This window comes from Copadichromis virginalis, linkage group LG18 (genome assembly GCF_057382275.1).
Source record: "Copadichromis virginalis isolate Kocher_CV1m ecotype Utaka linkage group LG18, C_Virginalis_male_GT1.1, whole genome shotgun sequence".
Classification (NCBI taxonomy): domain Eukaryota; kingdom Metazoa; phylum Chordata; class Actinopteri; order Cichliformes; family Cichlidae; genus Copadichromis; species Copadichromis virginalis.
This window is the reverse complement of record NC_140635.1, coordinates 23,345,208-23,367,928: the sequence shown is the minus strand read 5'-3', so window position 1 is coordinate 23,367,928 and position 22,721 is coordinate 23,345,208. Positions and strand designations below refer to the sequence as shown.

At 40.5% G+C, this 22,721-nt stretch overlaps 1 protein-coding gene across 1 annotated transcript in view; it reads left to right on the top strand.

Annotated features, from left to right (window-relative positions):
- The window catches only part of LOC146687872 (protein unc-13 homolog A), a 35,010-nt gene that overhangs the window by 5,636 nt on the left and 6,653 nt on the right, over positions 1-22,721 (top strand). Inside the window, exons 4-37 of the mRNA XM_085439507.1 lie at positions 1,451-1,568; positions 1,659-1,782; positions 2,448-2,518; positions 2,689-2,743; positions 3,137-3,166; positions 4,441-4,654; positions 5,974-7,062; positions 7,218-7,320; positions 8,586-8,629; positions 9,614-9,692; positions 10,135-10,140; positions 10,238-10,312; positions 10,421-10,640; positions 11,307-11,534; positions 11,724-11,865; positions 12,076-12,245; positions 12,415-12,530; positions 13,055-13,218; positions 13,422-13,575; positions 14,723-14,791; positions 15,024-15,113; positions 15,462-15,596; positions 15,681-15,808; positions 18,230-18,315; positions 18,415-18,541; positions 18,638-18,734; positions 19,732-19,875; positions 19,956-20,033; positions 20,457-20,534; positions 20,618-20,706; positions 21,070-21,213; positions 21,686-21,809; positions 22,410-22,466; positions 22,565-22,645. Coding sequence (XP_085295633.1) covers positions 1,451-1,568; positions 1,659-1,782; positions 2,448-2,518; positions 2,689-2,743; positions 3,137-3,166; positions 4,441-4,654; positions 5,974-7,062; positions 7,218-7,320; positions 8,586-8,629; positions 9,614-9,692; positions 10,135-10,140; positions 10,238-10,312; positions 10,421-10,640; positions 11,307-11,534; positions 11,724-11,865; positions 12,076-12,245; positions 12,415-12,530; positions 13,055-13,218; positions 13,422-13,575; positions 14,723-14,791; positions 15,024-15,113; positions 15,462-15,596; positions 15,681-15,808; positions 18,230-18,315; positions 18,415-18,541; positions 18,638-18,734; positions 19,732-19,875; positions 19,956-20,033; positions 20,457-20,534; positions 20,618-20,706; positions 21,070-21,213; positions 21,686-21,809; positions 22,410-22,466; positions 22,565-22,645 — 4,729 coding nt within the window. The remainder of the gene's footprint in view (positions 1-1,450; positions 1,569-1,658; positions 1,783-2,447; positions 2,519-2,688; positions 2,744-3,136; positions 3,167-4,440; positions 4,655-5,973; positions 7,063-7,217; positions 7,321-8,585; positions 8,630-9,613; positions 9,693-10,134; positions 10,141-10,237; positions 10,313-10,420; positions 10,641-11,306; positions 11,535-11,723; positions 11,866-12,075; positions 12,246-12,414; positions 12,531-13,054; positions 13,219-13,421; positions 13,576-14,722; positions 14,792-15,023; positions 15,114-15,461; positions 15,597-15,680; positions 15,809-18,229; positions 18,316-18,414; positions 18,542-18,637; positions 18,735-19,731; positions 19,876-19,955; positions 20,034-20,456; positions 20,535-20,617; positions 20,707-21,069; positions 21,214-21,685; positions 21,810-22,409; positions 22,467-22,564; positions 22,646-22,721) is intronic.

Genomic DNA, 22,721 nt, shown 5'->3' with positions numbered 1-22,721 from the left:
TGTGCCCCCTCAGTCACCACCATGAATCAAACAGGCACTTTTCTTAAAAGGAGTCACCACCGAGATGGGAAATCCACTCCCTCCATTTCTTAATTAAAGTTCCCGATTTCTCCCTCCAGGCATGCGATACAATCACCTCCTCCACTGCCTTCATCACATTCTTACCCTCCCTCCCCCTTTTTATGCCTCACTCTCACTCTTTTTTTCTGTCCTGCTGTCTTGTAAATGTTTTATGGTTCATGCTTACATCCCAAAGGAACATGTTTTAAATTTGTCATAGCGGAGCCCAAAAGTAATTACTTGTGTTTGTTTAATGTGGGGAAAGTATTCAGATTCATTACTTAAGTAAAACTACATGTAAAACAAAGCAAAAGTCATCCAGTACACTAGAATTTAAAAATTCTTAAGTGTTCATGGCAAAATAGACTTATAGTAAGTATAAATTGTAGACCTACACTCACTGGCTGCTTTATTCAGTACACCTGCTGAACTGCTTATTGACACAAATATTGAATCAGCCCATCACATGGCAGTAACTCAATACACTGAGGCATGTAGACATGATCAATATGACCTGCTGATGTTCAAACTGAGCACGAGAATGGGTGAGAAAGGTGACTTAAGAGACTTTGAAAGTGTGAAAGTGGCATGAAAGTGGTCTGTTGGTGTCAGAAGGGCTGGTGTGACTATTTCACAAACTGCTGATCTACTGGGATTTTCCCACACAAGCATCTATAGGGTTTGCAGAGAATGATCCTAAAAAGAAAAAAGCTGATTCACACAAGCTCGTCAAAACCCGACAACAGAAAATTGGAAAAATGTTGCCTTGTGCTGTAATAGTCTCAATTTCAGTTTAGGCTCATGATAGTAGCGCAATGGTGTGGGGCATATTTTATTAGCACAGTTTTGGGTCCGTTAGTACCAACTGAGCATTGTATACCCATCCTCTGATGGCTGCTTCCAGCAGGATAACACACAATGTTGTAAAACTCAAATCATCTCAAACTGGTTTCTTGAACATGACAGTGAGTTCACTGTCCTTCAGTGACCTGCACAGTCACTAGGTCTCTCTTCACCTTTGGGATATGGTGGAACAGGAGATTTACATCATCTGTGTGCAGCTGGCAAATCAGCAGCATCTGTGTGATGCTCAAGTATATCAGGCATACCTTTAAAAAAGTGGTTACGCAGGAAAAATATTTTATTTGACACTGATATGTGAAACAATGTGAAAGTGTCCTAATTTATAGTTACACAACTGTGCCATTTAATCTACTAACACAGGTTTTTTTTTAATCTGTTACAATGTTTTGCATTTTATAAGCTAATCATATGTTCCTAATGAAATAGTACAGCATTAGTCTCTTTAATACTCTTAAAGTCTATAGACGCATGCAATAGTCAAACTCTTTGTCTGGATTTTGGACTTGAATTTTCTTTGTCTTCACAGTGAAATTAACCGCCTAGACCTGGGTCTGACAGTAGAGGTGTGGAACAAAGGATTAATCTGGGACACCATGGTTGGCACTGTGTGGATTCCACTTCACAGCATCCGGCAGTCCAATGAGGTTTGACACTAACCACGATCACAACTTTAGAAATAGCTGTCAAGTGGTGGTTGAGGACTCTTCACTCAGTTTTATGTTTGTGTAATGCAGGAAGGTCCAGGGGAGTGGCTCACGCTGGACTCTCAGGTCATCATGGCTGATAATGAGATCTGTGGCACCAAAGATCCCACCCTCCACCTGGTTTTACTCGATACGCGCTTCGAACTGCCTCTAGGTGAGAAATCAATATTCACATCAAAACCAGAAACTGTCAGTTGGTGGGAAAAAAATGAGAATTTGAAATTACAGGAAGTCATCAATCCTGTTGGCAACCGGGGGGATATGGAGCAAATAAATTATGTCTGTTGGTACATTTTCACAGCAAACAGTGATAAATGAGGACCAATAATTTCTGACTGATTAATTAAGCTGACCTACTTTTCAATTCTATGTTTGAGAGGACGTCGTGTGCAGATGTGTGTCATGGAGGGCAGTGTTTGTGCTCTTCTTTTCTCGGTGATCAAGCTGTGTTCCACTTAGCATTGATTAGGTGTCATTTTCATGCTGTTTCCCCTTCCTGTAGTCAATATTGCACACCTGACTCCACAGTTTGTGGACCTGACCTATTTATAGGTACTTGGCTTTAGACCTGTAAGTGGAGGAGGGCAATTTTCAATGTCACTGTATCCTAGTTAGACCAAAGTTTCCAATCTCAATAATATTTACGGATGGCTTGTTATACAATACTTTGTCTTCATTTGGGTCGCCTTTCATTTGTGACATAGAACAAAACAGTTCTTATGCAGACAGTCCTGTGAAAAACTATTTTAAGTGCTTATTTAGGAGAAGCTCTGTTTTTGCTGTGTTTGTAAGTGAGCCTTTCTCACTGGTTGTTTGCAGATATCCCAGAGGATGAAGCACGGTACTGGGCCAAAAAACTGGAGCAGCTCAATGCCATGAGGGACCAAGATGTAAGCTGTTACCCAGTTTGATTTAATATCCCTACGGCACATCCGTACTTTTTAGGAACAAGCCAACATGATTAATTGGGGGAATATTTTTCAGTTTACGAGATGAAATCCAACATTTTCTCCACTTCTGTTTCATTATTTTTCAATTATCCTCACGGTCTCGGCTCCAGTATTCATACCAGGAGGAACAGGAACGCCCTCTGCGTGTGCCAGGAACCCAGTGCTGTAAGTAACCCGTCGCTGTTTTTACAAATCAGTTTGTGCTTAACAGGAGAATTATGTGTCTAGCTTCAGAGATGTAATTAGTTTAAGATCAGCATGTGCATGGTGCATATAACCACACGAGGGTTGTTGAGCATAAGATGGGGAAAAGGGCCCGGATATCTGCACTGTAAAGAGATCGATAGCGTTAGATATCCAGAGGCGAGCTCCTCCAGAATCCTCTGTTTCGACCATTAACTCCGTCTGCAAGGCTTGCTGAGCCAGCTGTCTGGAAAGGCTTTCCATTCACCACCTCCATCTTGGAAATTTGAAGTGTTTAATGGCACGGAATCATGTTTACGTTTTAACACCGGTATAATTCATAATCAATACTGACATCCTCCTGTTTCCCTGCAGGTAACTGGAGTCTGTGGGGAGACCAACAAAGTAAGTGTACATACACTCACACTTTCTAAATTGCTTTGACTCTGCAATCCATCATTAGATTTGAAATCAAGCAATATGATCAATGGAGCGCTGACTTTGAGCTTCAATTTGAGGTCGTTTTCGTGTAGTTGTATATAGGGTGAACTGTGTTGGAGTGATTGTGATTTCAGCCACCTCTGAAAGCTGTGAGGCTATATTAAATTCCATATGTGGTAGTCACAGCAGTACAAACAAATATCTACTTCCAGTAGCAGTGTTACTTGTTACTGCAGGTAATAAACAGACCTTTGTTTACGGCCATGCTGGTAAACAAAAATGACTTCAATGACAAAGTTTACATATTATTTCAAGTAATTTCGATGAACTAAACTTTTAACATTAGTTACTATTTTATTTATTTATTTTATACAGTGATTGAAAGAAAAAAAAAAATCAGCATCTCATTGTCCGGACATTCAAATCTACACAAAAAGTCTCCTTTGTCTCGCTTCCTTCCTGACTATCGCTTTCTCTCTCACTGTGATTAGCAGATGGTGTTATATAAGTGCCTTTCAGACTCACCCACACAACTGCAGCGATTCATCTCTCTTCACTCAGATTTTAAAAAAAGGAAAAAGCAGGGAGTGGGGTGTGATGATGGATGCTGAGCTGATGGAGAGGGGAGAAACAGGCAAAGAGAGAGAGAGACGGGGGGCACACGTGGGGGACATGAAGTTTGATGCCTTTAATTAGTGTTTTTACATGCCCAGGCGGATGAAGATGAAGGTGCGAGCGGTGCAGCGGCTGCCTCCATCAGTGGCTTTCAGAGTGCAAAAGATGATGGATAATGATGAATGATTAATAGATAGCTGGTTTCTCTTTCGACTGCTTCAGCACTGTTCAAGTCGGTCATCACTTCCCTCTGGGATTTTTAATCTAATCCAATCTATGGACACCACAGAAAAGTAAAGCGTCCCCTCAGCAAGCGGCATAGATTTACATTCGGACGGGAGGGTGAGAGGGAACATGCTGATATTCGTCGTGTGCTTCATGTTTCACTTCACTTTGAATGGCCTGCAGTTTATGGGTGTAGCTGGGGTTCAGCGGCTCATCTTTATTATCTGTAATTACCATAGTGTAAAAAATTGGTTTAGTGCTGATTAGAGCCTCTTATCTCTATACCACATGACGGTGTCATTATTTTCATGGTAAATTATTCTGAATTTCTTCTTCCGGCTATAGCAAATTGTGAAGTTTTTTTTTTTCTTGCTATGAATGTGTGTGCTCCTCTGTAGATGAAGACCCAGATAGTGCTGTGGACGACAGAGACAGCGACTACCGCAGTGAAACCAGTAACAGCATCCCCCCTCCCTACTACAGCACATCCCAACCCAACGCCTCTGTCCACCAGTATCCTATCAGCCACCAGCACCGCAACTCCAGAAGCTTCTCTTACCCTCGCTCTGGCAACAGCCATGACCTCGACTACCACCATCAGAGGACTGTCAGGTGTGTTTCTGCTTTGGTGTAGGCGTGTCTGTCCCAACAGTACCATGGCTGGCAGATTAGATGTGATGTTTAGTTCAGCTATAACCAATTTTGTCGCAGACGTTTTGATCTTCTATAGTAAGAAAAGACACAGGGGATATTAAAAAAAAAAGTATTTTTCCAGGTGCCTCAATAAGCCACGACAATATGATAATGGCCTGCATGAACAATACCTGGCACCTAAGTGGAAATCAGCCATGAATCATTCATGAATCATTCATTAATTCATGTCCGCCTGTGTTTTTCCTGCTGTGACAAGTCAGAAAGTCCTGTTAATGACTCAGTACAGTTAATGAAAATGTTCAGTGTCTTTGGTGCACATGCAAGCCTTTCATTGGTTTTTTCAGACAAAAAGCTGCATCTGTTTCAGAGTTGTTTACAACACTGTTAGACCTCTCAACATTTACATATCTTCCACAGAGTTAGAATGAAAATATACATTCATCCACACTCTGCTTTATGAATTATTCAGGTGGCAATCTCATGGTCAATACTGCACATAAGATTAGCTGTCTCTGTGAGTGTATTGGACAGGGCAACCTCCTCACATCCCCGCACATCCTTCTTCATCTCTTCCTCTCAGCTCTCTGCACTCGCTCCCTCTCTGCACTTTTGTTTTGTCACCGTGCTCACCATCCCTCCTCTCTTCACCGTCTGCCTCTCCCTCATTCATCCTTTTTCTTCTCTGTGCCTCTATTTTGTTTTTAATAACCCCATTCATCAAATAGCATGAATAAGTTTTCCCCATTTGTTGCATTTCTTGATGCTTTTTTCATTTTTCCTTGGTCAGCTTTCTCGGGGCCTCATACCTTTCTGTTCTGCTCTATTTCTTGCTACTTGTCTGGTACTCTTGTATCCCTGGTGCTTTTCATTGATTAGCCATCAGCATTATTTCAGGCGGCCTCAAGACATGTAGAAAAGGTATTTTGTTGAGCTGTCTAGCAGTGTATCAGCCATAAAGGGCTCTAATATAGTGCTCTATAAGCATTTTTAAGATAATAGTTCATAGAGGGATGGTAAACCATTTATTCTACATATGCCTAGATACTCACTAATATACATGTAATAATAGCATAAATTATAGTGTATGTATGTTTATTATAAAACTGTCAACCTTTTCTTAGTACCTTGGGTACTCTCCAGGCAATGCTGTCTTGCATTTTTATATTTTTCTCTTCTCTTCTCTTCTCTTCTCTTCTCTTCTCTTCTCTTCTCTTCTCTTCTCTTCTCTTCTCTTCTCTTCTCTTCTCTTCTCTTCTCTTCTCTTCTCCTCCCTCCAGTCCCACTGGGAGCTATGCATCATCTGCAGAGCTCAGCCGGTGCAGCAGTCAGCTGAGCGAGGAAGACTACGGTGGTGAGTACGGGGAGAGGGACCTTTACGATGAGAATGACTCCTACCATTCCTGTCACTCCTCCGTTAGCTATAGTAAAGGCTCTCCAGACTGGGACCCTGATGAGACTCAGGGGGCGTACAGCGATGAAGGTGGCTACAGCAAAGATGGAGGAGAAGAGGCTGCTCTGTATGAGGAGGATGACGGAGGACTGTTATATGAAGGAGAAGAGGAAGGCCTCTATGAGGATGAGGAGATGATGTATGATGATGAGGATTTGTACAATTTGGATGGGACCCTCAGTGAGGACATGGAACCTCCCTTCACTCCCACTCCAACCTCAACTGCCCCTCCAGCACTTGATGTACCCAACTCCAGGCCCCCTCTAGAGAAGCAAAACTCCCTGCACCAACAGCAGCCTCCTGCTCAACCCTCTAACCAGTCCAACCAGGCTCATTCTGCTGGTATGGCACCAACAACACAGTCCCCTTCTGGTCAACAAACAGCCCAACCGCCCAAACAACCCCAGACCCAAACACAACCCCAGCCGCAGCCAGCTCCTTCTGCCACGTCCTTCTTCTCCATGGCCAAACCTCTAACAGCTGCTGTCACAGGATTGGCTTCCAGTTTCCTGTCTTCTGTCCCCACAGCCCAGCCAGCTCAGTCTCACCCTTCACCTTCAGCTGTATCTCAGCAAAACCATTCTGCTGCAGCTAACTCTGTCCCTCCATCTCACCCAGCCACTTTGGCTAACTCAGCCCCTGCTGCATCCCAGCCCCCTTCCAAAGCAATGGGCCCTTCATCTGAGCAAACCCCATCTAATCTCAATGATCTGGCGACCCAGTCAATGTCATTTGAAGACCAGGCTCCCATGGTTGAGGAGGAACCATGGCTAGAGCAGGAAACAATGCTGGAGAAGGAGGCCAGAACCCCTCCCGCACAGAATGAAGAGATGATTCCCATTGAGCAGAAAGAGGAGAATTTTGAAGAAAGCAGACCCGTGACCCCAGATGAGGAAAAAGAGATGCCACCTGAGAGGTAGGATTGAAGGTTGAATGGAAATAAGATCAATTCACTGAATCAACAAAAAAAAAATCAGAGCTGAAAAGTTGTTTTCACAAAGATCTTTTCAGCTGAAAACAACTTTTCTTCAGCTGAAAAAAGTAAAAAAATGTTGTTGTTTTTTCTTTTAGTCCTCCAGTAACAGAGGAGCCCAAAGAGCCAGTTGATCCAGCAGTTAGAGCCAAAGAGAACTGGCACAGACTCTACAACAAGGTCTTAGAACAACTCCGGGAGGTAAGTGCACCATTTACTCCCAGTCTCAGCTCTGACCGAGCCACACCCTTCCAGCCTCACTGCAACAGTCCACTCAACTGAGCTGTGTGCCTGATTCAGCTCCACCCAGTGATATCAAAAATACACCTCAGTTCCAGGGACTCTAAAGTGTCTACCAGGTCTCTGAAATATGTATGCGCTATCCATTATTTATGTGCAGAGGCAGGGTACATACACTAACTTCTTGAGTTCTGTTTTGATAGTGTTTTATGCAGACTTAATGTGTTTCATATTCTATAATTGATACCTTTTTGGCTTCCTTAAAAATAAAAATACTTGGCAGGGAGCAAACTTCATATTTTAGCCTGGGTGCAGCTCCACACCACTGCTTGACAAGAACTGCATGGCCTAGCCAGATACATTAAGTTTTGCTTGGTCGGTTTTCACTTGCATATTTTATTTATATATTATGTTGCTGTTCATTGCGTTTGAATTCAGTTGTGCAGAGAAATAATCACTTGCTTCAATGTTTATTTTGATGTGTGTTGCATTATGTTTTTGTACATTTGGCTTCCTTCCCCTCTCTTTATTTTGATTTTTTTTTGTTTGTTTGTGCCAACCCGCTTTGTTTTCTTTCCAGTTTCATGTCATTGCCATAGTGACACTCACATGCACTTTGCTCGGCCATCATTGGAGCATGCTGACAGGTAGGTACAGCCTGAACGTGTTGCTTGAAAGACAGAAGGAAATGCGTCCTGCTGCATATCTATATAAACAGACACCTTCGCTTCGTTCATTCATTTTTCACAACAATTTGACCTTTTTTAGTTGTATCTTTCAAGAGCTGAGCAGTTTACATATGTGACATAAATTAATTGGCTTTCCAGAAACACCTTTGAATTGAACGTTTACATAAATAAGAGTACTTTGCATAGCTCCATAATCCATAGTAATTTACTGACTAAGTGGTTCTTTTGGTTCTAAATTCTGCTGCCTATAGAGTAAATGCCTTTGTAAACGCCATTATCTTTGTTTCACAGCTGTACAAAGAGCACACTAACTCTGTAATTTCTCTGACCCGCCCTCCTTCAAACAGTGATACAATAATTCAAAATGGGATGGGGTTTAAATGTGAAGAGTTTAATTGAGCACTTTCATAATCAGATAACTTTCATTATGGTGATGCAGCTGTATTCATGCAGCATATTAAAGGAAAAGAAAACCCTGTAGGGACAAACTTCAGATGTCTTTTTTCTTCTTTGACATTCCTCCTCTTTCTCTCTCAGGCTCGAGGAGAGACGTCCAACTCGCTGTGGTTTGGTAAAGGAGGGTGAGTCGTTTATGTTCTCTTACATGACATTACATCAGACAGTGTTTCAGTTAGGTCAAATAATATATCAGCAATTTTACAAAGTACATGAGAAATTTGAAATATTATATAACTTTTTACAGGTAATAACTGTTTCCTTTCCTTTGAAATACCTAGACATTAAAGTGAAGCCACTCCATAACATTAACACTGTCTGAACCCTGAAATGTACAGTACATTGGCAAATATTGTTTATTTTTCCACAAAATTACCAAAAATTTATGCAGTAATAAAAATTACTAACAGAATAATTTATCTCTTTTCCTGTAAATTTTCTTACACACTACTTAAATGTACTCACAATATAATTGTTTCTTTGTTTCCTGATGTGTTAGCCCTGTTATTCTAGTAAATTTACCCTTTAAGTATTTGTAGGTAATTATTTTGTCATTTCAAGTAAAGTACATTAAAATTCCATTTAATTACTTGGGAAGTATGCACCTCAAGTACAATTAAAGTTATCCTCAGTTCATTGGTGAAAGAATCCTTTAGTGTTTTAGCTTGACAATCCTTTTTTTTTAGCCCAGAAATGTTTCGTTCTGTTTTATCGAGGCTCGTTCAGCTTGTGGCATTAAGCCAGTCAGCACTGAACAGCTCTGGGGTGCCCCGACTTGGCTGGCAGGTCGTTTGTAGATGAGGGAGACGTCAGAGCTCAACTGAAGCTTCATGCTGAAGAAATGCTACGTTAGCCAAATAGAAACCCAGCAGTTAATGCTAGGTGTGTGGAGTGTCATGCCCACTATTTTATACAAAGCAGCCGCTGTAATTAAACTCCCCAATCAAGTCCTTGAGAAGTCCTTGACTGAGCATTAAAAAGGACTGAGATAAATCCATCACCCTCTTTGTTCCAAATCTCAAGTTTATAGTAAAGCATTTTGATTATAAAAATATAAATACTGATGAGTATATGCATAAATATTTTACTGTTTATTGTTCAACTTACAGAATGGGAGGTGCACTATACAGTATTGACAGCATGCCCGACCTTCGCAAGAGAAAAGCCATTCCTCTAGTCAGAGATCTGGTGAGAACATTAACACACACACGTGCACAAACACGCGGACACACACATGTAATAAACCCCACACTAAGAATCCTTTTTGTGTAGACACAATTGATTTCTGTCTACGATCTTTCCTCTGTCATTGATTTACTGTCTTTTATTTTGCGTTGTAGTTAGTTTTTCTTCCTCTTACCTTATGCGTGATTGAACTTCTACTTTTCTAGTTCACCTGTTTTTATAATCAAAAGTAAATTTACTCCACCTGTAGCCAGTTTGATTGCTGTGCTTTGTTTGCTGATAAATGCTGCATAGCAGTAAATAAGAGTTCAGGAAACATACTTGTACACACACAGATCATTTAGATTCTGATAGCTCACTGTTTTAATATCCCTAACTTTGCTCACATCTGTTTTTGTCTCCTTCCACTCTGCTCCTGTGTTTAATCATTGCCTGATATCTTTAGGCGATGGTAAGTGTATTTTATTCATCAAAGAAATCAGATATTAGGATCTATGCAGTTGCTCCACACTTGAAAACATTTTTTTTGTTTGCCGTCTCCTCCTCAGTCTCTGGTGCAGAATTCACGTAAAGCTGGAATCACCTCAGCCATGGCCTCCACTACTCTCGGCAATGAGGAGCTGGTGGGTTTTCCTCCACATGTTTCTTTGTCAGTTTTTTTTTCAGGACCTTCAGAATTTAATAAATAGCTGGACTTAAACATATGTTTCTTTTCTGTGTGGCACTTGCAGAAGATTCATGTTTATAAAAAGACCCTGCAGGCTCTGATCTACCCCATCTCCTCCACTACACCACACAACTTTGAGGTGTGGACAGCCACCACTCCCACCTATTGCTATGAATGTGAGGGACTACTCTGGGGCATCGCACGTCAAGGCATGCGCTGCTCAGAGTGCGGTGTCAAATGCCACGAAAAGTGCCAGGATCTGCTGAATGCCGACTGTCTGCAGAGTAAGGCCACACAGATTTTGGCACTCGTGCGGACAGGCATAAAACATACACATCTTTCTATTGCGCATCTGCACACACCCAAACTGTTTTAGCTCCTCCTGTGTATCCTTCTGCCCGATTGACATCCCATTATTCTTGTCCTCTGTCCACTCTCACATTCTCCTCCCTCTTCCTTTCCAATTTATCTCCTGAGTAATGTGCTGTCATACCCCTGCCCTTTTTCGCTCTCCCTTCTCCCCATAGGCTTTGCATCCATACTGCTTTGTCTAATTTAGTTTCACAAAGAGTGACTTATCCAGTTCCCATCCTCATCTTAGAGTCAGTCTAGGCGATGCATAATTCATTTCTTCTGAGTCCAAAGATTCTTATAAGATCTTGATCCTGGAAACATTTGTTGATCTTTTTACAGTTACTTGACTATCTTGTTTTTCCCCGAGTAGATCAATGGTTAAGTGGAGTCAGTCTCTGTCATTGTTTGAGGGAATTTAGGGGTTTGACTCCTGGCCAAGAAATGTCTTTCTAAATTGATCTGATGCTATCTTAACTTGGTGCCCAGTTTTAAGGAAATATATTGCAGTGACTCAGATATATTCCCTTCCCAACATATTCCCACTATCAGCTATTCGTTGTGCATCCCTTCATTCATTTTTTTTCCTGTCTATTCAGGAGCTGCAGAGAAGAGCTCCAAGCATGGCGCAGAGGACCGGACCCAGAACATCATCATGGTCCTAAAGGATCGCATGAAGATCAGAGAGAGGAATAAGCCAGAGATCTTTGAGCTAATCCAGGAAGTGTTTGCCCTCGACAAAGCAACGCATGGCATGCAAATGAAACAGATCAAGCAAAGTGTGCTTGATGGGACCTCCAAATGGTCAGCTAAAATCAGCATCACAGGTACAATTGAATATACATTTATATATTTACCTGAAATAATTGTTGAAGGATACATGTTTGGAAATGTAAAGCCCATAGATGCAAGTTTGATTTTTATTTTCAGAAGCTGTTTTCTCTTTTTCTTTCTTTTGTAAGAGAGTTGAAAAGATGTTTTTATACATTTACCTTTGTCTCTCGCCTCTTGCTCAGTGGCGTGTGCCCAGGGCCTTCAGGCTAAAGACAAAACAGGCTCCAGCGACCCTTATGTAACTGTTCAAGTTGGAAAAACCAAGAAGAGGACAAAGACCATCTATGGTAACCTCAACCCTGTGTGGGAAGAGAGCTTCCACTTGTGAGTTCACTAGAAAGCCTATCATAAAAGTTTCAAATGCAAATGATATCTTATTAAAAGTTGTTGAAAATTAAATTTTTATGGTTTGTTTTTATGTCTAAGGCCCACGCAGTAGTTGTAGTTTATTTGGACTAATTTCCCCCACCCTTTCTGTATTACAGTTGTCAACTTTTTATGTTTTCCACCCGTTTGTCCCCCTTCTTCATCCAGTGAATGCCACAACTCATCTGACCGCATCAAGGTCCGTGTGTGGGATGAAGACGATGACATCAAGTCTCGTGTGAAACAGAGGTTCAAACGTGAGAGCGATGACTTCCTGGGTCAAACCATCATCGAAGTCCGCACTCTGAGCGGGGAGATGGACGTCTGGTACAACCTAGGTGAGTTTTTGTGGGACAGGAGAAGAGGCTGAAAAGGGGATAGTGTGTTAGAGATGAATGAGAAGATCAACAAGTCAGTAAGAAATAACAGATAATTGAAGTGCTTGTCTGTTGTAGATAGGAGAAATTTTAGCCAACTAAGGGGACATTTCTTGCTTTCTCGTGACAGACAAGAGAACAGATAAGTCTGCTGTGTCTGGAGCAATTCGGATGCACATAAGTGTGGAGATCAAAGGAGAGGAGACGGTGGCTCCTTACCATGTCCAGTACACCTGTCTGCATGAGGTCAGTCTGCACAAACATGTGGTGGAAATCCTTTAACCTCCTAGGACCTGGCGTCCACATATGCAGACATCACATTTTGGGTTATTTAGACCAAAATACTCAATTTTGCTCTACAAGGGCCTGATATCCACTTACGAGGACATTATACTGCTACTGTTCTATCAAAATTTTAAACGAATATCCTCATATGTGGCTCTTATTTTTCTTAAAAACAAAAATAAGGTTAAAAAAAAAATCTGGTAATTCTTTGTTTTTACATTCATTGGGCCCCAATATGACCAAATATCAAAGAGAAATTAAAAATGCATGCCGTGGAAGAGTTCAGGTCTTAGGAGGTCTTTTTGGAATATTTTAATTATTTATTATATCAGATCCAGTCAGTTTACACAGACATAAATGGGCACATTTAGGTCTAATACTATCATTTTATCCTGCTAATTGCTATTTAACTGCCAGTGATAATGTAAACATTTTTATAGCTTAGTACATAAAATTGCCCTTACTTCCTCTTTGTATGTGTTCAGCATTTGTTCCAGTACACAACTGAGGAGCAAAACGGCGGTGTGGTAAAGATTCCTGACGCCAAAGGAGATGATGCCTGGAAGGTGTACTTTGATGAAACGGCTCAGGAGATCGTTGATGAGTTTGCCATGAGATACGGAGTGGAGTCCATCTACCAGGCCATGACGTTAGTATCCCAAACAGATCCACGAGAGCCAAATGTAAATGTTTGAAACGTGAAGTGCTGACGTGCTAATAAATGGTTTCATGAAGCACACAGTGCATCTAAATCTTGACCACACAGTGTATTTTCTTACCGTGCAATGCAGGAATATGAGATGAGAAGTAAATGTACTAAATCTTTGCCTTTTTGCCACATCCACCCCACAGCCACTTTGCCTGCTTGTCATCGAAGTACATGTGCCCAGGAGTGCCAGCCGTGATGAGCACACTACTTGCCAACATCAATGCTTACTACGCCCACACTACCCAGTCCTCCAACAATGTTTCAGCCTCAGACAGATTTGCTGCATCAAACTTTGGAGTGAGTCCCTGAAAGAGTTTGTCCTTTCTTATATGTGACTATACGCACATGGGACAATTTATTAGGTACACCTTGCTAGCACCAGTTTTGATATCGTTCTGCCTTCGGAACTGCTTTAATTTGTCATGGCACAAATTCAGCAGTGTACTGGCAACATTCCTCAGAGATTTTGGTCCATACATAATAATGATGCTATCTGTTGACTGTGGAAGCCATCTGAGTGCAGAGAACTCATTATCATGTTAAGAAACCAGTTTGAGATGATCTGAGCTTTGCGACACGGTGCGCAGTTAGAAAAGGATAGTTATGCTGAGCAACAGTACTTGGATAGGCTGTGGTGTTTAAATGAAATTCAGTTGGCAGGAGGACGCCAGAGTGTACCAAGAGAATGTCACCCACACCATTACACCTCCACCAACAGCCCGAACCGTTGATAAAGGCAGGTTGGATCCATGCTTTCATGTTGTTTACACCAAATTCTGACACTACCATCTGAATGTTGCAGCAGAAATAAGGTCTCATCAGACCAGACAGTGTTTTTTCAGCCTCTGATTGTCCAATTTTGGTGAGTTTGTGTGAACTGTAGTTTCAGTTTCCTGTTCGTAGCTGACAGGAGAGCCACCCGATGTGATCTTCTGCTGCCGCAGCCCATCTGCTTCGAGGCTCAACATGTTGTGTTTTCAGACATGCTTTTCTGTGGAACATTTGTTTATTTGAGTCACTGTGGCCTTCCTATCAACTCAAAGCGGGCTGCTCATTCCCCTCCAACTTCTGGGATCAGTAAGGTGTTTTCATCCGGAAAACTGCTTTTATACCATTCTCTGTACACCCTGGAGATGGTTGTGTGGGAAAATCCCAGTAGTATTGGCTGATTAGATATTTGGGTTAACAGGCAATTGAACAGGTGTACCTAACAAAGTGGCCAGTGAGTGTATAGTGTAAGAGGAATTATATGATAATTTTAAAATCCTATGAGAAATAAACACCCTAAAAAAGGACGTTAAATGTGTCGCTGCCTACTTTGTTAAACTTGTAATGAGCTGAATGTCATCAGATCCATCTTAACTTTGTTTAGTCAAATGGTTGCAAATAATCCTCCAGTCGTGTTACGTTCTTTCATTTTTTTTCTGCATCTTTTCCTTTGTAGAAGGAGAGGTTTGTCAAACTGCTGGATCAGCTGCACAACTCCCTGAGAATTGACTTGTCCATGTATCGGGTAATTACTTCTCTTATTTCTTTTAGAAAATGTGCTAAACAATTTCATTCTTAATTACACGCAGCTTACATAGTATCACAAGTGTCCCTGTTTGTCAGTCTCTTGCTCCTGATTTTCTGAGTGCATGCATCGTTTAAATAAGAAATAGCATGCTTTTAAGCTACTTCGACATAATATTATATATAACATTATATAAGTTATATTTTTTAATTAGTTCTGTTTGCGTTTTCAGAATAACTTCCCTGCCAGCAGTCCCGAAAGACTGCAAGACCTCAAGTCTACTGTTGACCTTTTGACTAGTATCACTTTTTTTAGGATGAAGGTAAGAATTTTCTTTTCTTTTCTTTCTTCTTTTCTCTTTTTTTCCTTCTAAACACATTAGAAAAATGTCAGTACTTTCTAGAAGCAGCCTGTGGCACAAACTGAGAATCAGCCTCATCAGCATAACCCTACATAACCCAACTTAAGCTATTAGCATGAAGCACTGTAATATGTGTGCGTGTGATCATTTTTGTGTGGCTGCTACTGTACACGGGTGCCATTTATGCAGCTCAGTGAGTTTACGGTTAAATTCCCAGTGAGAAAACCCTCCTGATGACGCTGTGTGTGCCTGGTAAATGCTTTGAGGTCTTTTCAGTTCAGCAATATGCTCTTTAATATTTGTTTTCAGGTCCAGGAGCTGCAGAGTCCCCCAAGGGCAAGTCAGGTGGTTAAGGATTGTGTAAAAGCCTGTCTCAACTCCACCTACGAATACATTTTCAACAACTGCCATGACCTCTACAACAGGGAATATCAGACAGACCCTGTGAGTGTGCCTCTGTTTTTGTGTACAGATGCTGCTGTTGCAGTTTTAGGGCCTTTACAGTGAAAGAAACCTTTCTCATTTCAGTCAAAAGCTGTCCCTCCAGATGAGCAGGGTCCCAGCGTCAAGAACCTGGACTTCTGGTCGAAACTCATCACCCTTATTGTGTCCATCATAGAGGAGGACAAAAACTCGTACACTCCTTGCCTTAATCAGTGAGTGTGTGCTTATAAGATTTGTCTGACTCTACGTAGTTATTATACACAGGCAATGCTGAAATATCAAGGCTAGTCTATGAAAGGCAGTCTACACGATGCATAATTGATTGATTGATTGATTGAATCTTTATTTTGAACATGTTGAAAAAGTATATAAAAAAAAAATAGAATTAAAAGAGACAAATGAACAAAGCAAACAAAAGGAAAACGAGCAACCACAACTCCAAATAACGTCCATGTTCAAAAAGGAGCAGGAAGAAGCATGAGCTTATTTAATCCCACCCCTTTTCCACTATCTAGTATCAATAGACTACAGAAATACCTCCTTGTAATTACATTATATGTTATGTGTAATTTTTTTTTTTTTTTTTTTTTAATATATACACATATATGTTTCTATCTATCCATACCTATGTATATACACACATACGCACATATACACATTTTCAATAACCCCATTAACACCTGAAGGATACACAACCTACAATTTTATATATATTTAATATATATATATACATATACACACATACATACACACACATACATATATATATATATATATATATATATACACATATACATGCATACATATATATACATACATACATATACACATACATATACACATACATATATATACATACATACATATACACATACATATATACCCATACCAACAAACCCGTGCATGCGCACACACATGAAAATATTAGACAAGAACACCCTATCAAATCTCTACTTCCTCCCTGCACCCTGTAAAAACCATATCCTTAAACCGCTTTTTAAACTGCGCCATGCTTGGACATTGCTTCATATCTTTACTTAGTCTGTTCCACAGCTTCACTCCACACACAGAGATGCAAAAACTTTTTAATGTTGTACGGATACGAGGATGTTTTAAATTTAATTCCCCCCTCAAATTGTATCCCCGTTCCCTTTTAGAAAACATTTTTAGAATATTGTCAGGAAGCAGGTTATTTATTGCTTTATATATAATTTGTGCTGTGAGAAAATGAACCAGATCTGTGAATTTTAGAATTTTTGATTTTAAGAATAGTGGATTTGTATGATCTCTGTAACCAGTTTTATGGATTATCCTTATGGCCCTTTTTTGTAATATAAAGATTGATGATAGCGAACATTTGTAAGTATTGCCCCAAACCTCTGCACAGTAATTCAAATACGGTGCAATCAGGGAACAATAGAGAATGTGGAGTGATTTGTGGTCCAGAATGTGTTTTACTTTACTCAAGATTGAGACACTTCTTGAAATTTTGTTATGTATATGATTTATATGAGACTTCCAGTTTAATTTATCATCTATAATCACACCAAGAAACTTATGTTCAAGTACTCTTTCAATTTCCACACCATCTACATGAATCTGCACTTGTGCATTTCTAAGGGAATTCCCAAATAAGATAATTTTAGTTTTACTTAGATTTAGCGATAGTTTGTTCCTGTTAAACCATTTTTTAATTTTGCATATTTCTGAAGTAATTGTATCCAGCAGCTCCTTTAGATTCCCCCCAGAACAAAAAATATTTGTGTCATCTGCAAATAATACTAATTTTAATATATCAGATGCCTTACAAATATCATTTATATAAATAATAAATAATTTTGGACCCAGTACAGAGCCTTGTGGAACACCACAAGCAATGTCCAAGCATGATGAGGAATGGACACCCAGCTTCACAAATTGTTTCCGGTCACTTAAATAATTTTTCACCCATTGCAGTACAACCCCCCTAATCCCATACCGTTCCAGTTTATTAATTAATATGTCATGATTGATTGTGTCGAATGCTTTCTTGAGATCCAGAAATACTCCAGCTGCATACTGTTTCTGATCTATAGCATTCGTAATCTCCTCAATTGATTCGATTAATTCTTTTCGTCTGAGTCCAAAGATTCTTGTAAGGACTGACTAGTCTATGAAAGGCTTTATTATTTAATGGGTGGTGGGTGTGATGGAACAAAAAAGGAACAAAAAGGGAAACAGAAGTTGTTATGAGACACAAATAGCATCCTTTCAGCACAAAATCCAAAGAGGGCACAATGTCTAGGAAATCAAACAGTATCAACTGTATTATGTAACTGTGCTTGCAGCAGTCCCTTAGTTTATGTTCATAAAATAACTCCTGCAGCTTTGCTGGTTGTGTATTTTTAATATTTTAGTACAAATTTAAATAAACTCATAGCTTTTTTTGGAGGAAGAAAACTGAGAATAATAGTATCTTGATAATTTCATATTCTCTCTGTGGTGGATTTCTCTCTGCTGGCAGCTGAAAACATGCTGTGAAAGCACTGATGGAGTTACACAAGAAAGAGCCTGGGCTGTCTTGTTAAATAATACAGCACCATTACTGAATATGGAGCTGGATTTAGTCCTGAGCACTGTGATGTCTCCTTCAGGTTTCCCCAGGAACTCAATGTGGGCAAGATCAGCGCTGAAGTCATGTGGAACATGTTTGCACAAGATATGAAGTACGCTATGGAGGGTAAGTGTTCAGGGTGATGAGATGGGAGTGATGGGCTTTTTTTATTTTGGAATTTTTGCGTGTAATTTTCCTCACCTGTTCTTCCACTTTGATATTCAGAGCATGAGAAGCAACGCCTGTGCAAAAGTGCAGATTATATGAATTTGCACTTCAAGGTGAAGTGGCTCTATAATGAGTACTGCAAAGAACTTACCACTTTCCAGAAGCACGTACCTGAATATCCAGCGTGAGTATTTTTCTATAGCACCGCATGCTTTTCCTGAAACATTTACCACCGTGGCATAAAGATTTATGTTGCCCTTTGTCATTCTGTGTTGTGCAGCTGGTTTGAGCCATTTGTCATCATGTGGTTGGACGAGAATGAGGAGGTGTCCAGAGATTTTCTCCACGGGGCCCTCGAGAGGGACAAAAAAGATGGGGTAACTCTTTTCAGACATGATCTTAGGTTATGTATTATCAGATTTTCAGGTGTTGCTGTTGTTAAATCCTCATATGTATCTGTTTTAAATACTGACATATGTATAAAACTTCATAAGATTACACCCACAATGTCAAACATTATGAGATGCAGTTTTATGCTTGCCTTATTTCGCATTTTAAGGAATAGTTAAACTTTTTTGGAACTACAAAATTATGGAGGAAAATGTTGAACAATCACATTCTGTTGAGACAGCAGCTGAATACATAGTGAAAACTTAAATGAGGCCCATCACCTGAAGGCAAATTCCCCCGAAAAATGTATTCATGCAATTTTCATGCAAATTCTGGAATTTCTCATCATCTCTCCGACTCAGTGCATCCCAAACTAAGACGAAAGGGTTGAATGCCTCAAGGGAGTCAATAATGGCTCGATACTGACTCAATACCAAAGTGAAAAAATGCCTCACTGCACCAGTTAGTGCACACATACACACACACACACACACACACACACACACACACATGTACCATGAAGCATCTCACACTCTCAGTCTGGCTCACACCAAAAAGTCGATACAAAGCAGCTGAAGAGTCTCCCAGCTCATATGTCGGGGATCTTTTGGGTCCAATTACTGTCACCAGAGGCGGCTTCTGCTTTCCTGTGTCAGCAAAAAAAACGATCCCCAGGCTCCGGCGCTTACCATAACATTATTCACTTCTTGGCTAATGGCCGGGCTGTTAATGAGGGACTTGTTTCCCATCATGGCCCTCTGATCGCCTTGATCACCCTGATCCAAAAGATTTTAGAAGAACTTTTTTAAAATGCCGTCACAGGAAGCTGACCTCAGGGTCAGCTCCATTGTTCCAGATGTGAATTTCTCCCGTTGGTGGCCATCAGGGGATTCGAGCCCTGTCTGTGTTAATGTCAGTGCTCAGGTCAATGTGATGTACCGCTTGCTTCTAATACTTCTCCTGCTCTTTCTTGTTGATCAACAGTTCCAGGTAACGTCAGAGCACGCTCTGTTCTCCTGCTCAGTGGTGGACGTGTTCTCTCAGCTCAATCAGAGCTTTGAAATCATCCGTAAACTGGAGTGTCCTGACCCTCAGATCGTTGGAAACTACATGAAGAGATTTGCCAAGGTGACTTTCACCGACTAAATCTCTCACAGAGTGTTTCCCCGCTGTCATATATGTCTAACTATTACTATTTTATTTTTTAGACGATTGGCAATGTCCTGCTGTCTTATGCTGACATCATAGCAAAGGACTTTCCAAATCATGTCAAGAAAGAGAAAGTGGTAAGCGTGGAAAAACTGTGGAGCTCGAACTGCATTTTATGTTCTACACTGATTGGTGTAAATGGTCAAGTTGATTAATTTGAACATAATAAACTGTTCCTCAGTGTAATAGCTGTGCCCAGGTTGCAGCTCTCAAAGTGAATTAGAACTGTGTAATTAGCTGAATGTGATATAAGGTTGGGGAAACGTGGGCTGCACTCCCAGAGAGACTAGGAGGCCCCGGAGGTGCACTAATTACTGAAAACTCTTGCTTCTGCTACCCTGCATCAAAAGAGTGCTTTCACAGACAAGGCAATAAAAAGGTTGAGGCCTAACCTTGATTGATCACAATAAAAAGCCAGGAGCAGACAGAGGATGGGGATGGAGAGAGGGGGGTGAAAGAGACAAAAGTGTGTGTAATGATTTTTCTCCTTCTCCCGTCAGCCATGTATCATAATCAATAACATCCAGCAGCTCAGAGTTCAGCTGGAGAAGATGTTTGAGGCCATGGGAGGCAAAGATGTGAGTTTCCAAACGGGCTGTTTTCATTTTGGTTGTTCTCATGTGACCCGGCTGTTGCACTCAACACATCTGTCTTCTTCCAGCTCAATGTGGAGGCCAGCGACTTCCTGAAGGAGCTGCAGAACAAACTGAATAGCGTCATGGATGACCTCAGCCGCATCTTTGCTGTCAGGTGTGTGCGTCTGTTTGTCACCCTGAAACCACAGTAGCTTTAACACACACTTAGAAAAATATTTGTGGCCCAAAAAAGCTGATTTTAAGTAATTCAATTACATTTAAATCTTTCATGTAATCTTGTTACATAAGTACAAAATGTTAAATTTTATGGAAAATAGTCAAATCAACTGTACTTGGCTGGTATACACTCGGTTTATACCAAGTATATTTTCCTTAATGATTAATAATCTGAATAAATAATCTTTTGATTTTCTTTTTTTCAGTTAGATTTTATTCAAAATTATTCTATCATGTTCGTGGGGGCAAAGAATAATTTTTTGAGTCCATTTCATTTGAATATTTCCACACGATGATATAGTTTCCAGCCGCAGATCGAGGATAACGTGAGGCAAATGGGGGACATCCTAGCCCAGGTCAAAGGTCAGACTGTCCCAGCAAACGGCAGTGTAGTGCAGGAAGCTGACAATGTCCTGCAACCCATCATGGACTTCCTGGACAGCAAGTAAGTGTCTCTCCATGGACCATCAATAAAGTTTAAAAAAACAACTTAAATTTGTCTCAAGAGTTGGGATCAAATGTTGAGATTTCTTGACCTTACCTAGAAAAACGGGAAAAAAATGCTTTTTATTGATTTTTTTTTTTTTTTAAATGGCCACATTTTCAGTTGCTGCTTTTGCTATGAAAAATTCCAATATTTTGCACAATAAGCATTTTATAGAAAAAAAAAGGATTGCCATGAAACCAAATAAAGTTTTGCTCCCAGTCCAACAATGCCACCGCTAACAAAAAAACCAAATAGATACTTTTATTTTGAAAAGCCCTAGCCAAAAGCCTCAAACAAGGGTCATGTCTATTTTTTCCCTGTGGCTGTATCTGATGATCAAAATGAATAAAAAAAATTACACCCATGACTGAAATCATGTTTTAAGCTGTTATAGTGTGTGTTAAGAGATTCTGTGTTCTTTGTGTTTTAGCTTATCACTGTTTGCTAAGATCTGTGAGAAAACGGTCCTGAAGAGAGTGCTAAAGGAGCTGTGGAAGCTGGTGATGAACACGATGGAAAAAACAATCGTGCTTCCGACCCTTACTGACCAGACGGTACGTGTTTAAAAAACAAGACAGCCGCCCCCCGGATATTTTCACCCTTTTCCTCTTTAGTGTTTTGGTTTGCTGCGTTACCCTGGATTTGTACATTAACACATCTATCCTGCCATTTTTCTTGTTCATCCTTTCATAGGTGATTGTAAGTATATGTGCAGCCTTTTTAAGCATGAAGAAACACTCTTCTTTTTTAAACAGGGATCTTAACTTCACTCTTCATAGCCTTTGTCACTTTTTTCTATGTGGATACAGTGCATCAGTTCAAAAACTCAGTTCAGATGGCAGCACAGTGCACCAGAGGCAGCGTTACGTGACAATGAGTCCCTGCAGTACTGCTGACTGCACACTTAAGCACTTAAACTATAATCCTCCTTGCTGTTGAGAACTTTCCAAAGACGTAACCTTTTTGCTTTGTTTGTTTAGAAGGTAATTTTCACTCAAATCAACGTTACTAAAGTGCATAAACCAGCATAAAACTTGGAGTTTGCTCACCTGTCACCTTGCAAATCTTCCTCACTGGCACATCTCAGAAAACTCCACTTGTTTCTTTTATCCACTCACTCTGCGCCACCTGGTCTTTGTGTCTCTCCTCGACAGGGAACTCAGATGATCTTCAATGCTGCAAAGGAGTTGGGACAGCTTTCAAAGCTGAAGGTGATTAAAAATAGATGAGTGGAACAAGAACATGTCTAAAAAATTGCGTTTATTGAATGTCAGCAGTACAGAATGACTCCTCTCTCCCTGTCCTGCAGGAACACATGGGCCGAGAGGAGGCCAAGGCTCTGACTCCTAAGCAGTGTGCAGTAATAGAGCTAGCGCTGGACACCATTAAGGTATGAGGAGGTGATCACATGTTTTTTAGGCAGCACATATTATAGAATCTCCCTACTTACTATGGACACTGTGATC